Source organism: Diplotaxodon limnothrissa, linkage group LG20 (assembly GCF_057381915.1).
Source record: "Diplotaxodon limnothrissa isolate DT_005_m linkage group LG20, D_limnothrissa_male_GT1.1, whole genome shotgun sequence".
Taxonomy (NCBI): domain Eukaryota; kingdom Metazoa; phylum Chordata; class Actinopteri; order Cichliformes; family Cichlidae; genus Diplotaxodon; species Diplotaxodon limnothrissa.
In genome coordinates this window covers 7759331-7775532 of record NC_140615.1, presented here as the reverse complement: position 1 = coordinate 7775532, position 16202 = coordinate 7759331, and the positions used below count along the sequence as shown (strand labels likewise).

General features: G+C 40.6%; 1 protein-coding gene across 1 annotated transcript in view; it reads right to left on the bottom strand.

Annotated features, from left to right (window-relative positions):
- The window catches only part of kazna (kazrin, periplakin interacting protein a), a 200169-nt gene that overhangs the window by 29290 nt on the left and 154677 nt on the right, over positions 1 to 16202 (bottom strand). Inside the window, exon 6 of the mRNA XM_085345542.1 lies at positions 1639 to 1830. Within this exon, the coding sequence (XP_085201668.1) occupies positions 1639 to 1830 (192 nt within the window). The remainder of the gene's footprint in view (positions 1 to 1638; positions 1831 to 16202) is intronic.

Here is a 16202-nt window from a genome sequence, read left to right as displayed (position 1 = left end):
ATGGAGCAAAAGGCTGCACAGGTTTTGTCTCAGCAGGAGCGGGAGCAGCAAACAAGAGATTTAAAGCAACAGGATACTAAATTGAATGCTTTGACCAAGGAAGAGGGAAATGTGCCACTTATTTTTAAAAATTGTGTTGTGTTGTTTCCCCCAACAGGACACATTTACCTGAACCTACACTTGTTCTGCATTTTTTTTTTCAGGAGTAGCGGTGAGGAAAGGACCAAAGTGTAGAATATCAACGACAAAAAAAACAATTCCAAAAGGATGAACAGAGTCCAAAGAAACACACACACTACCGAAAATACAAAGCAACACAAAAAAAAAAAGATCCACAAAAAAGGTTAATCACAGGACCGCAAACAGAGAGGCGACGCACAGGACTATATGTACACAGAGCACTAATTAGGGAACAGGACACAGACGAGGGCGAAAAAGAGGAGGAAGCAATTAGCAGGTGAAAACACTCAGGGAATCAGGGAAAGAAACAGACAGGAAGTAAAAAGTACGACAAGCACACTAAGAAAAGTAATTAGCAAAACAAACTGCGAGGTGAAGACACAAACACAGAGGGATCAAAGACAGGGGAGCACTGGAAAAAGTAAAATATTCAAATTACAACAGGAACCAAAAGACTTATATTACAATATTACAGAAACTCAGTGATACTTATTGACTAATACACACATGAGAACATTCTTATCCTGCACAAAAAACAAGTGCATATGCAAAGCTACCATTCGGTTTATGAAATATGCACACCGGCATATTTTCTTCTTTCCACTGTGCACATGTTAATAAATCAGAATCAGTTCAAACCAAGAGGCTTGTGCAATCTCCTTACAATCAGCCATCTGCATTACTGTCCAGCCCCCATTTTTCTATACAAGGAAACATGTTTATATCCACGTGAAGCTGAGCAAGTGGTGATGAGAGATGTTGTAAGAGAGAAGCCTGCACTGGACTTTAAAAACTGATACAATCGTGTACAATGAGGAAGCCAAAACAGGCTTTTTAAAGAGTCTCCATAGGAATGATGAAAAAAAGTGAAAATGCGTTCAGGCTGACATAACAGAGGTTCTGAATATTGCTTCCCCTGTGCTTCTAAAAAGTGAAACAAGTGAAAAACAAGTTTGCTCATTGAAGCTGACATGTAAAAAAGACTACATGAAGAAGAAGAAGACGGGTAGAGCACATAATCTGTCAGCCTGAGATGAAAACTTCTTCTAGAGCATCAGTGGAATAGTGCCATGAAATCAGACTGTAAGTGATGATGTCCATGTTCCAATTTTTAATGAAAAACAAGATCAATTTAAAGGTTAAGACCTACACCTTTCCATTTAGTATTTTGTTTTCTTTCACCCTTCTTTTGTTCGTAGAAATATAATTTAATTGTTCTTGTAGGCAAAAGCTTGTCACTAGATGAAACGGTCAGGAGGTGCTTGTCTTCACACAGTGAGCAAACTCCTGGGCTAAATGTTACCTACCTGTATTATTAAAACTGGTTGCTACTACCGATCAGAAAATGTTGTAAAGAAATCGAATTAATAACAAGAACTTTCCACATTTCTTCTTAAATAAAAAAAAGTCTGTGTTTCAAACAGTACACACAGTTTCTTGTTTCCTGACAGTCCTTACCTTGCAGAGCCTCCTTGGCTCGATCCAGCTCCTGTTCCTTCTGCGCCAGCTGCACACGGAGTTCAGTGGCAGAGAGCACGTCAGCCGAGCAACCTCCCTGGGTCTCCTCCAGGTCCTTATTCAACATGTCCTTCATCTGCCGCAGCAGGTGCACCTCTTCCTGGAGCTGGGCCACCTCTTCACGCAGCAGAACTGCAATTTGCAGAAAAGGAAGAGAGCTTTACCACAACGTTGCCCAAATTAGTGCAATTGTGAATCGCTGCACAGTTTTAACAGTGAATATGCATTTAAGCCAAAATAAAAGTGTTACTTCAGCAGAGAGAGAAGGGTCACATGCTTGCTGGAATTGGGTCTCATACTGGTGCATCGGCTTTGAACAGCTACATGACTGCAGAAATTGTTGTGTGTGAAATGCTAAACTGATTTAACATCACCACGGGAGGCTGCGGTTTTATTTGTTATTGAGATAACTGCAGAGCCAAATTACTGACAGTAATAAGCATCACAGAGATAGGTGCGGTCCATCAGATGAGTAGAGACAAGGCACTGATTGTGTAATGAAATTTGTCTTTGAAGTCGTCTGTTGAACCTTCTCTGTGTTGACAGGATTGACGAGTAAAGGCGGGAGGAGTACTCATTTAATATTCATTGAATGGTGCTTTAAAGTACTCCTCCCTGTCGTTGTGACAAAGACGAAAAACGACAAAATGAAAAACAACAGCACAGACTATTGTTTTTTGTTTTTTTGTTGTTTTTTTCATTGGCAATTTGACTCGGGGTAAAAAAATTTTAAGTGCTTTCAAAGCACCAGCAGCAGTGAGAGGATTTCGCTCCCTTTTAAAACAAGCCACAACAGACAAATGTCACACTTCAATTTTTCACATTAAAACGAAAAAATAAAATCCAAAATTGTGATTCTTGGCCCACTGAACGCGGGTGTCTAGGTGGAGCATATGGAGCGTCATTTATAGTCGGATGAGTAGAGTCATTCTGCTTAATTTCATGCATCCTCGGGGCAAAGGGGGAGGGTGGGGGTGAGGGGAACTGCTTTACCCCATCTCGTGCAGTTCCAGTACCAAGTGCCATGCATAAATCACACTTCATACTCTGAGACTCCAGCTCCAACTCACACTGAAAAAATAAAATCTGAGATGAATGGGACAACTAAGGATGACAAATGTCCTCTGTATTTCCTGGTCATTGTTGCACATTTGAACCAAGAATTTCAAAGATGTAATAAGTGATGCTTTTCTAAATTTAAACAGCATTACAAAAAAAAGAGAAAAAAGAACTGCATTCAGTCAAGGTTAGGATTTCTGGTCATGTAAAATTTGAACGTGGAGAAGATGATTGCAAGTCCCTTAATCAGAACCTAATCAGAAGTTTCCATGTGGAAGCGAGGCAACTGTCTGTTATCTAAAGAACGTGCTTCTATAATCTTGTTACAGACAATAGCTCTAAGTCACTAGATGCACAGTAACAGCACTCTGCACAATGCGCTTTTAAACTGTCTTTTTTTAAGGCATTTAGGCCTGTTTGTCATAGCATTTTATATTGTTTTAAAGCATTTTAAATTCTCATGGTATTTTCATCTCTTAAGTAGACTGTTTTATACTTTATGTACTTAAATTAATTGAGCATGTGTGCAGTGCGACTTTCTTTCATTCAACTTCAAACCCTGTTTGGACCGGATCAATTAAATTAGGTGGTATATTATATATACTATATATATGTACCTATGTTTGAAATTACAGAAGTGATTGCTTGAGAGACAACAAATTTTGTTATATGTGTCACATCCACGGACAGTAACATTATTACAAACACAATGCAATGCCTCCAAATAAAACCATACTGCGTTTAAATGCTGCCATAGTGATTCCTGACATATATGATATTATGAAACATCAGAAACATCAGGGGTTCACATCAATTATTTATTTTCATTTACTTTTTTGTGATTAATGCACTCCATCCATCCATTCGCTTCCGCTTATCCTTTTCAAGGTTGCTGGTGTTAAACTGCATCATCCCCTTCTGCACCCATACCTATGACTGATTTCTTACATAAGGACACTAGAGACCTTCAAGACTACAATAAACTATGACAACAAACCATAAGAGAGGATATGTGAGCCTTGCTCCGATACATTTTCGCGCAGCATGGATCACTTTAGGTCCCATCTTGCCTCCCCTGAAACTACAATTAGTCCCACTGCTTTGCCCGTATGACATGTACCTGCTTCCCAGGCCTTTTGACTCCATTAATTTGATCACTGGCAAAATGTAAAGTGGCTGAGGATAAGTGCTGCCCGCTAAATAACGAAAATGAAATGTAAAAGGGGTTATTAGGAGAAGGGTCGAGAGAGAAATGTTGGCGAGTGGAGTGTCATTACACAGAGGTATACTTAATGGACCTGATAATAGAACCACATTTTACGGAGCAACTCAAGCAGCAACACCCTTATTGGCAATCCGAGAACTGTCCCGTTCTGGAAACAGCCGAGCGCAAGATACAGTTCATGAGTTTTTAAAAATCCTATAATAGCCACAGACTCAGTTTAATTTCTTATTCATTAAGTTTGCATGTATTGATTGTGCAAAGGCAGCAACACAAGGAGTTCTATATAATGGGCAAGTATATTGAAATTGTGTGTTCAGTCTCCAATAACCAACCCATAAATACAGATCAACATTCTAATATCTAATTCAATCATAGTTATACATTATAGATGGCATCTGAGGATTAATATAGTTTATATGTATTTTTTGACTGTAAATAAATATGTTTTTATAAATGGGAAATTTATGTATACCACTCAAAATAGAAAAAAAATGTGTTTTAAACAGATGTTATGGAACAACATTGTAATGTAGGCATAAACAAGATGTTTAATATGAGGTATAGCCTCTTCTGGACATGATGCAAGCAGTCACCCATCTGTGTATGGACTGAACAAGTATCCAGATCTGCTGTTGCTCAATTGCTCAACAACAGATTTGAGTGCAGCCTGCAGCTGCAGTGCAGTAGTCATTGATGGTGGCATCTGATGATCACGTCGACCCAGGATTTCCCCGGCACGTTCAATTGGAGACATACTGGGACTAAATCCTAGCCAAGGAAGTCTGGATATACTCCTAGTTTAGAAATGTCTGTGCTACTCTGGCAGCAAGAAGGGTCCATGTTGGAGCACCTCATGACCATTCAACTCAGAGATAGCCCTCTTATGGACATAGAAGGCTGGGGCTACAGTTCATATAGGCATATAGGCAAGTTGTGCATACACTGTTTTTGTGTTCAGTAAACAAATCACTAGTTTTCTAAGAGATTACAATGATTTACTGAGAAGCAAAGACTGAAAAAAATATTTCTCGACATAAAACTTATTTCTTTTCTTCCCAGCGCAACATGGAGCTTACACAAATATAGAACAATATAGCTCTCACTCTGACTTTATGAGGTTAAAAACATGTATAGACGTGTGCACTGTATTCGAGCATTCACAATTCCCTATCTTACACTTAGAGTTGTCATGCTCTAAATTTACACCGTTAGGTTTTAATTTCTATTTTTAAGCAATGTGTTTTTAATGTATTATGTAAAATATTCACCTATACATATGAATACCTTTTGCTTGCCTTACTGAAATCCATGACTGGAATTATTTTCTGTGTGTCCATTATAAAAAACAAACTATAAGCACGTGCAATCCTGCAGTACTTTGAGTTTACAGCTACATTTTTTTATGTTAGTTAAAATATAATTTGTTGTATATACTATACTTAGCAAGAAGTAGGTAGTGTTGAGTGGTTTACACAGGTATAAATGAGAAAGACTTTGAGTCTACATTCTACTGCTAATTTGAATTTGGTGAGTTAATAAATCATCATCACATTAAAAAAATACAACAATGGTTACCACCAAAAGGGCGCTTAACATAAAGAGCGTAACAGATATGTTATTGTCTAACCCTGCACTCTGGAGGCAAGCTCAGTGTGGAGTGGAGCACTCCAGATATGACAGGGTTTGAGTGTGGGGGGCAGGATGCGGTGGGGCGAAGACTATCACCTATTTTTCAGTGTCCACATAGCCTCTAGGTTAGCAAAAGGGATCAGGGTAGCGCCGCATTACAATGACAGAGTGGGAGCTTCCTGATAAGTCGTATCTTTTCTGCTCACCACTTCAGGACCCCATACAGCTCTAGGTCCTGCCTGGAAGAGGTGCCAACTTCTATCTCAGGGAAAATGTGATGCCCACAATTTACAGTGTTTATGTATGTGTAAATTTAAATAATTGGGGTATTTTAATAAATACTTTTTAATAAAACTTTAGTAACTTTTTTATATTGTACAAATACATTTGAAAATACTGCATACTTAATTTCTTGAAGTGATTTCAGTGGGCAAATGAAGTGTCTTAAAAAGCATTTAATATGATTTATAGATTGTTTAATAGAAAAGAAATAGCTACTTTTTTCTTATAAAGCTTATTAAAAAAATGTGACCCTCAGCAAGTCCACAGCATTGTGGAGTGTAGTGACCCTGAATCAGAAACAACATGATTACGGGTCTGGGGTTTTCAAATCATGTCAATTACATCATCCCACTTAGCAGCATTCACAGTCACATGAAGATATCGCGCACAAAGCTGCACTGCCACACAACTGTCAACAAAAACCTTCTGGCCTTAATTACTTCTCTTCTCAAGCAGGAACAAAGACATACAAACTAAAAACAATGATTCTGTCAGTATGTAGGAGTGTAAGCACAAAAACAGTTTGGCAACACAGAGTTGTTTATTTGAGTTTGGATTGGCGTGACTGTTCCCATCACTGTGACGAAGGACAGCCTCCTGAGATCGACTAAATTGGCTGTTGAGTATCTAATCAGAACGCTGCCCTGCTGGCAGTTGATGTGCAACAGGAGTGGAAAGGGAAGGCTGATGAAGAACTGTAATCAGAGTTTGCTGTGTGGGTTTTTTATGTATATTACCAGAGGAAATTTTTAGAACACCCCAGTTCTTCCAGTTCTTATTGAATTTCAGTTCGAGTCCAATGAATAGCTTGAAATGGTACAAAGGTAAGTGGGGGATTGCCAGAGGTTAAAAAAAAGGTAAGGTTACACAAATCTTTAAAAAAAAAAGTACATTTCAGAATTATTCAAAGAGGCAGTTTTCAGGGAACAAGAAATGCATTAACAACTTAAGCTGTTCTGCAGCAACGCAGGTTGATCAAGTCTTGAAAGGTGGTGCTACCAATTTCTGGTAGGTGTCCCAACTTTTCTTGAGTACTTACAATTTCTTCTGTCTGCATAAAAGTATAGTTGAAACACACTGTGGTACCATGCCCTTGTAAGCTTTTTTTAAACAGTGATGTACTGCAGATAGTTGTGTGCTACTATAAATATAGCGAGGAAAAAGGTAGGTAACAATGAAAGAGATACAGAACATCATAACCCTTTAAAGGTTAGGTCTTTCCTACAGAGAAATCACAAAGAAAGGAAAAGTGTCAGTAAGTATAGTCTTCTTCAGCATCCAAAGGCACTAAAAAACTCTGATAGGAAGAGATCCGGTAGACTCAAAGCCACAAAGAATCACAAAACAAGTTTCTGAGAGACAACAGTTTGTCCCTTGGCCATGAAACATGAATTGGCCAGCACAGTCTGCGAACTTAAACTTCATCGAGCTGGTTTGGGATGAACTGGACGGAAGACAGAAAGCACATTTATGGGAACTTCAGCAACAGAGTGGAGAAAAACTTTCTGAAGAATATTTGGTTTCTAATTGAATTCCATAAGTTCTTTTAAACTTTGGTTATTTCTTCTATGCTTGCATTTCATAGTACAATGAGACATTGAATATCTTGATTTTCAATTAAAAAACAGGAAGAATTTGGGTACTCTTAAACTTTTGACCAGTACTGTACTTCAGATCATGTGGCTTATCGTGTGTGCAGGCAACCAATAAGCAGGCGCTAGTTTACGTCACTCTTTATGTCGCGTTTGTCACATAGTAACTTTCTCCAACTTGACTGCTTATCTGTGTTTGCTATTTTTATGATGGCATTGTGTGATGGTTAAAGTCCAGTTTATTACTTGTAAATGTTGATATTTCTTTCCTTGTGCAGTTGAGGCAATATCGCTGTTGTTGCTATGTATGGATAGAGATGTAGAACTACATATTGGAGCTAGTGTGGCCTTGTTACTTTTGGGTTACGTTTATCTTATATACTGATTTCCAAGCTATGATTTAGTTATTATTTCATGTCATATTTCAATACTCTTACCTGTGATGTGCAATACATTTAAGTATTATGCTGGCAGAAATATAGCTGGATATATGTTACACTGTTAATGTGTTTATTGTGTTTATTATGTTATTTATTTCTTTTTAAAGTACCACACACATGCAGACAAGACTAGAGGTGTAATTTACACAATGAAGGATCATCTGCACGGCCGCCTGGTGATCACATTGTTCATTAACAGGCAGAATTACACACTCCTTATATCCATTCCAATCATAACCTCAGAACTAGATGGGATGAGATGATGTATATATATATCAGTGGTGGCCGTCGGTTACCTCTAAGACTGGGATTTTACTCTCTTGCTAATTTGCACACATACAGCTAGGGGTCGTAGTTGTTGTTATTATACTACTATTATACTACAACAAATTGGAGAGTACTACAGTGGCAGTGCAGAGCCCACATACCCCCTCTAATGACATAATCTACATCTCTTTGACCCTTAAAGACCCTCTCATATTTGCAGATGCATAAAATGTAAAATGCAATCAAATTTTTTTCTCTTTATTTTCTTTTTCCCCCAATTACAGTTAACATCTAAGCCTAACATACCAGATGTATGACACATTTTATTTTTCCTTTTACATTATTTCCATCTGTTTTCTGTCGCTTGACTTTGTGACCCTACATCTGGGTGACTGATTACTTCTTTGTGAATAAAACTGTAAAACTGTAACTGTAAGCTAAATGCTGAGTCAAATAGGGCATAGAAGACAAGTGGTGATAAAAAGATCACGCAAACCAGTGTTGATTGCACCAACACTGAACAAGGGGAATTTGCGGCTTGTCAGATCATAAATTATATGGCACCCTCAGTTCAGACACATAGAGAAAGAAACTAATTTTGAAACAGTAAACGTAATACATAATTACTCACTTCACCAAACAGCCACCGTTACTACGTAAGTGCTGTTTAACCAGCATTATAAAGGTTGCTTCTTCCAAACTACATGTTAGCATGGTTGTTACTTCACTGCCATTTCAATTTAGAGCTAAACACACACACAAACACACAAAAGCACGCATGCACACACACAGGCAAACACCAGTGACCACTTGCAGGTTGTAACAAGATATGAACATTTATCTACTCCTTGAGAGGAATTTGCAAACCTGACCAACAGTTATTTACTCAACATTATCATTCAGCTGGACTGACTGATTTACGTTTCTGGCAAGCTGATAACTGTACTGCAACATTTACTCCTCTGTTTTCCCTCTTTTTTTCTTCCTTTGTTCCAACCAGAATATCCTGGAGGACACATCTGCTTCTATAGCTGTACTCCACTATGTTTAGCGTCTGGTGTTTCAGAGCTTTTTGCTGAAAACGGTTTCCTTCAGTGGCTGAAGGTGTGTTTTTTTCCTCTTCTCCTTTAAAGCTGCCAAGCTGTTCACCCACAGATCAAACTTACATTTTTTATTCAGAGTGGTCTACAAACACTAAGGGTCATGAACAGGAACCATTTATCTCTGGTTTGAGTTCTTAAGTGGGGCACAAACCCTGCAAGCTTTGAGGCCTCTTGGCATTTGGCAGTCAAAAGCTAGGAACATGGAATGTCTAGTTTGCACCCAATCATGGTTTGCAAACATAATCCATTTGAGACTCAAGTGACAGACGGAACAACTGAAATAGGTCATTGGTCAAACCAGCAGTAAAGCTGTGGAGAGCAAGACTATGGACAAGCGGTCTGAAAAGAAAAGCTGTTTATGGCCTTTGAAACAGACCAGAAAATCTCTGCATAGCCTTTTATAGTTCAACAGACACTCAAATGAAGCACTCAAACTCACTGCTGTTTACACTAAGACAATGAAAATAAAAAGATCTGAAAACTATGGGCTTCATCAGTCTAATAACAGAGTAAGTAATACTGTAAATTATTAGGTTTTCATGTAATCATATGAGTCTGTTCAGCTGAACTTTAACTTCATAGTAAATAAATCCTCTGATAATAGAACTAAAGTAGCATCCCTGGGAGAGTTACCACATTTTACATCATTCTAAATCATGCTAAATCAAAATTAAAAATACAATTTTGAACATTACGTTTTACAGCAGAATAACCAAGAGGAACATGTAAGTAAATATCAGTTATGACAGCTCTTAAATGTTCTTCTTGCCCTGTACTGGGGTTGTTTACCCTCCCTGATATTTTGAATGTTTCAGTCTCTGGACTTGCAATTGTATTGGGCCTACAGCTGAGCTGTTTATAGCTTGTGTTTGTCTAAATGCTCATGTTTCTCACCCCATGGGGCATCTCCTTACTTTTCTGATATGATCTATACAAACATATCCCTAGGTGCAATAAAACTGAATTATACATTTATAGAACTCACTGGATTAACACACTGATGCAATCTGCTTTTGCACAGGTTTATCTGCCAGTTGTTAGTCAGCTTAAACTCACAAAAAAGAAAAGCTTTAACCTCCTGAGACCCTTCATCCTTATATAGGGATACAACATTTAGACTTATCTGCACTTCATACATTCATTCTGGTCAATAAAGCAATTTGTTGCCTTCTTAAACACTGGTGACTTTATTTTAAAAATTAGTTTCTGTTAAACAATGATGCTTAGTTTTCACACTTATCAGGTCCAACTAATCCTAAATAGCTGGAGACTTAAAAACATGCAGCTAAACATGCGCTCAAGTCTCAGAAGGATACATTGCAGGAAACTATAAAGTGCCGAGAACCGTTTAGTTTAATGGTTTTTGCAACGCAGCATTTACTGAATTCTTTAAAGAAGACAAATGTACAAAGCTGGATTTTAAGACCAAAATCCTTTTTCACTGGCACATTCTCAATTTTCCTAGTAAAAGCATTAACTTGGGATTTTTTTTCTTCATGTTTTTTCTCTACCTAGAAATAGTCAAAATTGTAAACAGAAATTCTTTAAATAGTAACAGTTTAAAGTGTATCTCTGACTTAAGCTTTATGCAACTGTGAAGAGCCATAGGGATTAGACCGGGGCTAATGACGACTGATCTTTGTCTCTCACTCGAATGGTGAAGGAATATGTGCATTTATTGACCTCCCTCCATCTCTGCAGTCGTTGTGTTCAGACTCCCTGAACGTACTCGCCTCTAGTTATTGTGATTCATTGAAACAGTAAATAAAATCTCCATCCCCAGCCGCTGATGGAAATGACTGCTAAAGTGTGTGCATTTGCATAAAAGCAGCAATGCATCAGCTGACGTTCAGCTGGTCCCACTGAATTATGAATTTGATCAGTGTCATTTCCTATTTATGTGATTTAAGCAAAATGTCTCAAGCCGTCTTCCTAAATAATGCGGCAGCCTAGGTGTGACAGGTTTGGTATGGTGGAAAACAATCATAAAACACCAAAACTTCTCTGGGGATACAAAATCCATCATCCTTTCTTCATGAATGGTGAAAAAAAGAAAATGAAAATTGGAGTAGAACAGAGACCCTCTGAAAATTGAATTAGTCTTGAACTCTATTATTTTTCTGGGCCTACAAGAACTATTTAGCCACTGCACTAAGTAGATCTCCTTCCACAGGAACACACCGTGTTTCCCAGGGGATTACTGTTGATGATTATATGTCAATACAAGGCCATCTCCATCTTTCTCTGTCTCCTTTCTTTGTATCATCGGCTTACTCTCCTTTCCTGTGTTCTTCTTCCATGCTGCAGTTCCCATTTCTCTCACTTGTGCCAAAACTGCAAGCCTCACAAAATAAAGTTGAAAAAAGGGTCCAGCAATCTGTCAGAGAGTCCTGTGGCCACGAGGCAGCTGAGATTGGACCTGGCTGAAACAGCAATGGAGGTTGAAAATTGATAGGGAATGACAGTAAGTGTCTAGAGGGGGGTAATTTTTAGATTGGTTTTCCCTCTTTAGAGTGAATGGGAGAAAAAGACAAGGTGGGGTTCGGTTTTTTTTGCCTGATACTGGAGACAAAATCAATTAATGGGCCAATTGTTCCCATAGAATTCTCATTCAGCCAGCTTGCAGACTGAGGACATACAGACCCACGGTACAGCACAGAAGATGGTGTCGTTACTGTGACAGGCAGCTTTACTCCAGCACACATAGAACATAATGGCTCCAACTTATTGTGTGCAGAGAACCATGTATAAATATTGGACCAGGAACACTTAGAATGGAAATTCTAGATCGAATGTTTATTTGATATTAACTATGTAACTGAGCACATTATTATTATGCCACTTTGATTTCTCCAATATGTCTCATTTCCCAAGTCCAGTCATAGTGCAACATAATCGTATCCTTTTAAACCCTTTGAACATGCCATACTGTATGACAGGAAAATGCTGTAAAGTGCCAGTAAGCCTAGATGAAAAGGTATATGTGTAGTTTGGAAGCATAGCATACTTTATCACAGGACTAAGGGAACAACCCAAATAAGGAATGTGTTAAATAAGAAAAGGAATGAAAGAGCAGCTGGGGTCAAGAATGTGACGGAAGGCAACAGCCCACATCCTCTTATTTGTTCGCGCTTGGCAGCTAAGCTATAGCCTATGCTTGAATAATTGCATTCAAACAAACGCTCTCTAAAATCCATTCAGAGATGCTTTGCTGGGTTAAAAGCTTAAACCTTCTTTTGAATAGATTTAAAAACAAATACATTTACGATAATGCAATTAAGGGGGCTTTTTTCTGCAGGTTATAAAACTCATTCTTTTGTATCTAACTGACGCACACAACTATGTGCATTGTGAGCACCATTACAAGCCAAAGTGGATGCTCTGTGGGCAGCAGTGGAGCTCTTTGAACACTTTTCAGTCCTGCCAACACTTTTGCCAAATGTCACACATATTTCTAAGTGCTTAATCATAGCAAGAAATAAAACCACTCAGATGTTTAATAAGTTAACAACTACCTAATGTTTTCTATATAAATAATATATTTTTGAACCCTTTTGACAAATTAAGCCCCACAGACTTGATGTTCGTGTTCCCTTTAAAGTCTTTGTGACAGGGCAACACTTAGGCTCCTATAAAATCTATAAGGATCAGCAGTGTTACTCCATGGGAAACTACATGCACAATACCCTTAAGGCTAATGCACCTTCTCAAGCAGAGTTTCATTTCCTCATAATGATTTTATTCCAGGAAAAAGCACTTAAGTCTCATATCAATGGCTGCGCTCTGCAGCCAGAAAATCAGAAATGAGAGATACTGAAACACCTGTGCAATCAGTGGTGCTAAGGATGCTTTATTGCCATTTGTTTCATCTAAGCTCAGCAAAAAGACTTACCGGGAAAAACTCATATGTGCTTATCCCTACACATTAGCGAATGCATGGTGGGATAATAATTCATGTTTGCTCTTTAAAAGCAGCCATTATCTTACCTTTCATTCCTATGACAATCTGAGTCCTCTGGGAAAAGTAGAGCCTTATAGTTCATATATATATGTATGCCAGTTTGTTTTATATATAGCATAATATAAAACAAACTGGTCGCGGGGTCCTCTCCTAAACTTCTCCCGAACAAATACAGGCGTAGTCGGAAAGCATTCAGTGTGGACAATTTATTTATTTTGCCGGCCTCCCAGGTGCACAAAAAGTTATTTACAAAGAAAATAGAACTGACTTAAGTCAGCACAAACAAACATCTATATACAAAACACAGTCTGCATGTTACCCTCTCTGTAACAGCTCACTGGAAAAAAGACAACAGGTGGGCCCTGACCGCCTTCTCTTATACCCCATAGCCCCTCCCACTAGGCGTAATAGTCATCTCTTTATTATTTCTTTTATCAAACCGTCTTTCCCCCTCAGCTTATTTCCTGCTGTAGTCCTACAATACATATATGTATATACAGACATTTATGGCCACTTCCCGGCAGCCTACAGTGTTTCACAATAACACCAAACAAACCAAAAGAATAATGCAGTTCACGTGACTCTTCAAGCGCGCGCGAACCCACTATTTAAACCCCGGAACCCCATACCATCGGCTTGCATAACCCCCGTATAATCGGCGATCATAGCGAATCTCCGCGACCGGCTTTATTGAAGGTAAGTGGGAAAATATGTTGGCCACCCTCTGCGCTGCTCAAAATATACCTCTCACCCCTTTTTGTTTATCTGCCCGGTTGCCGAAAAGCCGCGCAGCCACGGTAATTGTAAAAACTAATGGTGGTGGTGCGTGTATGCGCCCAGATCAGCTGTCGGAGGCTCGGGACGGGGTGACTCCGTCACATCATCCCCTTCCACCCGGAGGTTGGCGTTGTGCGGCAACCTGGAGAGATAATCTGCCACTACATTGAGCTTGCCTGGTCTGTGACGGATGATGAATCTGAAAGGCTGCAGTGAAAGGTACCAGCGTGTCAGTCGGCTGTTATGGTCCTTCATGGAATGGATCCAGGTGAGCGCTCGATGATCAGTTTCCAGCTCAAACTCTCTTCCAAGTAAATAATACCTGAGTTTCTCCAGTGCCCACTTAATAGCCAAGGCCTCCTTCTCCACCGTTGAGTAGTTGGTCTCCCGTGGCAGCAGCTTGCGGCTTAGGTATAGAACCGGATGCTCATCTCCCGGGTCCCCTTGGGCCAGCACTGCTCCCAGGCCACTTTTGGAGGCATCCACCTGGACCAGAAACTTCTTCCTGAAGTCGGGGCTCCTGAGAACTGGAGTCGTACACAGGCAGGTTTTCAGCCCGTTGAAGGCTTGTTCACATTCCGCTGTCCATATGACAGGATTCCGTTGGTCTTTGCTGGTCAATGCAGTAAGAGGGGCCGCAATAGTTGCAAACTGGGGCACAAATCTTCGGTACCAGCCAACCAGCCCCAGGAAAGACCGGACTTCCTTTTTTGTGCGAGGCCGAGGGCAGTTCTGGATAGCGTCCACTTTATCCATCTGCGGGCGCACCTCACCTCTGCCCACTTGGTAGCCAAGGTAGCGGGTCTCCTGCCGTGCCCACTCACATTTAGAGGGGTTGAGGGTCAATCCTGCCTTATGGATTCTTCCCAGGACTTCGGACAAGTGCTGCAGATGCTCCTCCCAGGTGTTGCTGAAGATCACTACATCATCCAGGTAGGCAGCACTATAGGGGTCACACCCCTGTAGTAATTTGTCCATCAGCCTTTGAAAGGTGGCCGGTGCCCCATGTAGGCCAAACGGCATCACTGTGAACTGGAACAGGCCGGCAGGGGTTCTGAAGGCGGTGTACGGTCGAGAAGACTCCTCCAGTGGCACTTGCCAGTACCCTTTACACAGATCCAAGGTGGTGATGTACCTGGCCGCTCCGATCTTCTCCAGCAAGTCCTCGATTCGAGGCATGGGGTAGGCATCAAACTCTGAAATAGAATTTAGCTTCCGGAAATCAATGCAGATGCGTAGGGAGCCATCCTTCTTGAAGATGATGACCACCGGGCTACACCACTCTGAGCAGGACGGCTCTATCACCCCAAGCTCCAGCATCTTCTCCACCTCCTGTCGCAGTTTCTCCACCAAGTGTTGTGGAATCCGGTATGGCCGTTGGCGGATGGGATGTCCCTCCTTTAGGCGTATCACATGTTCGACAAGGGTGGTCCTGCCGGGGTTAACTGAACACAAAGAGGGAGTCTCCCGAAGGATTTGGAGTAGCTCCGCCGCCTGCTGTAGGGGGAGATGAGTCAACACCGGAAACATCGGATCGGCTCCCTGCTCGGGTTCGGTCTTCCCTTCTCTTGGCACTTCTCTTGCCATCAGAGCTTTCGCAGGGGCCTGGTGGGGACGCTCTTCCCATTCTTTCAGGAGATTCACATGGTAAGTCTGCTTCTGTTTTCTCTTTTCAGGATGATGAATCTCATAGGTCACTGGCCCCATTCTGCGAAGAACTGTGTATGGCCCTTGCCATTTCGCCAGCAGTTTACTGTTGGCTGAAGGGAGAAGTAACAACACCTTTTGACCAGGTTGAAACTCACGTTGCCGGGCCTGTTGGTCATACCAGGTCTTCTGGCTTCGTTGAGCGTCTCGCAGGTTGACCTCGGCCTCTTCATGATATCTCCCCAACCGATCTCTCATTTCCAGCACAAATTGCACCACTCCTTTCTCATTTGCAGCAGAAGCAGGAGACTCCCAACCCTTCTGGAGGAGATCCAACGGGCCCTGCACATCCCAACCATAGAGTAGCTCGAATGGTGAGAAACCAGTGGAAGCCTGGGGAACTTCTCTGTACGCAAACAGCAGGAAGGGTAGCCACTGGTCCCAGTCTTTCCCAGTGTCTGACACAAACTTCTGCAACATCCTCTTCAAAGTTTGGTTGAACCTCTCCACCAACCCATCTGT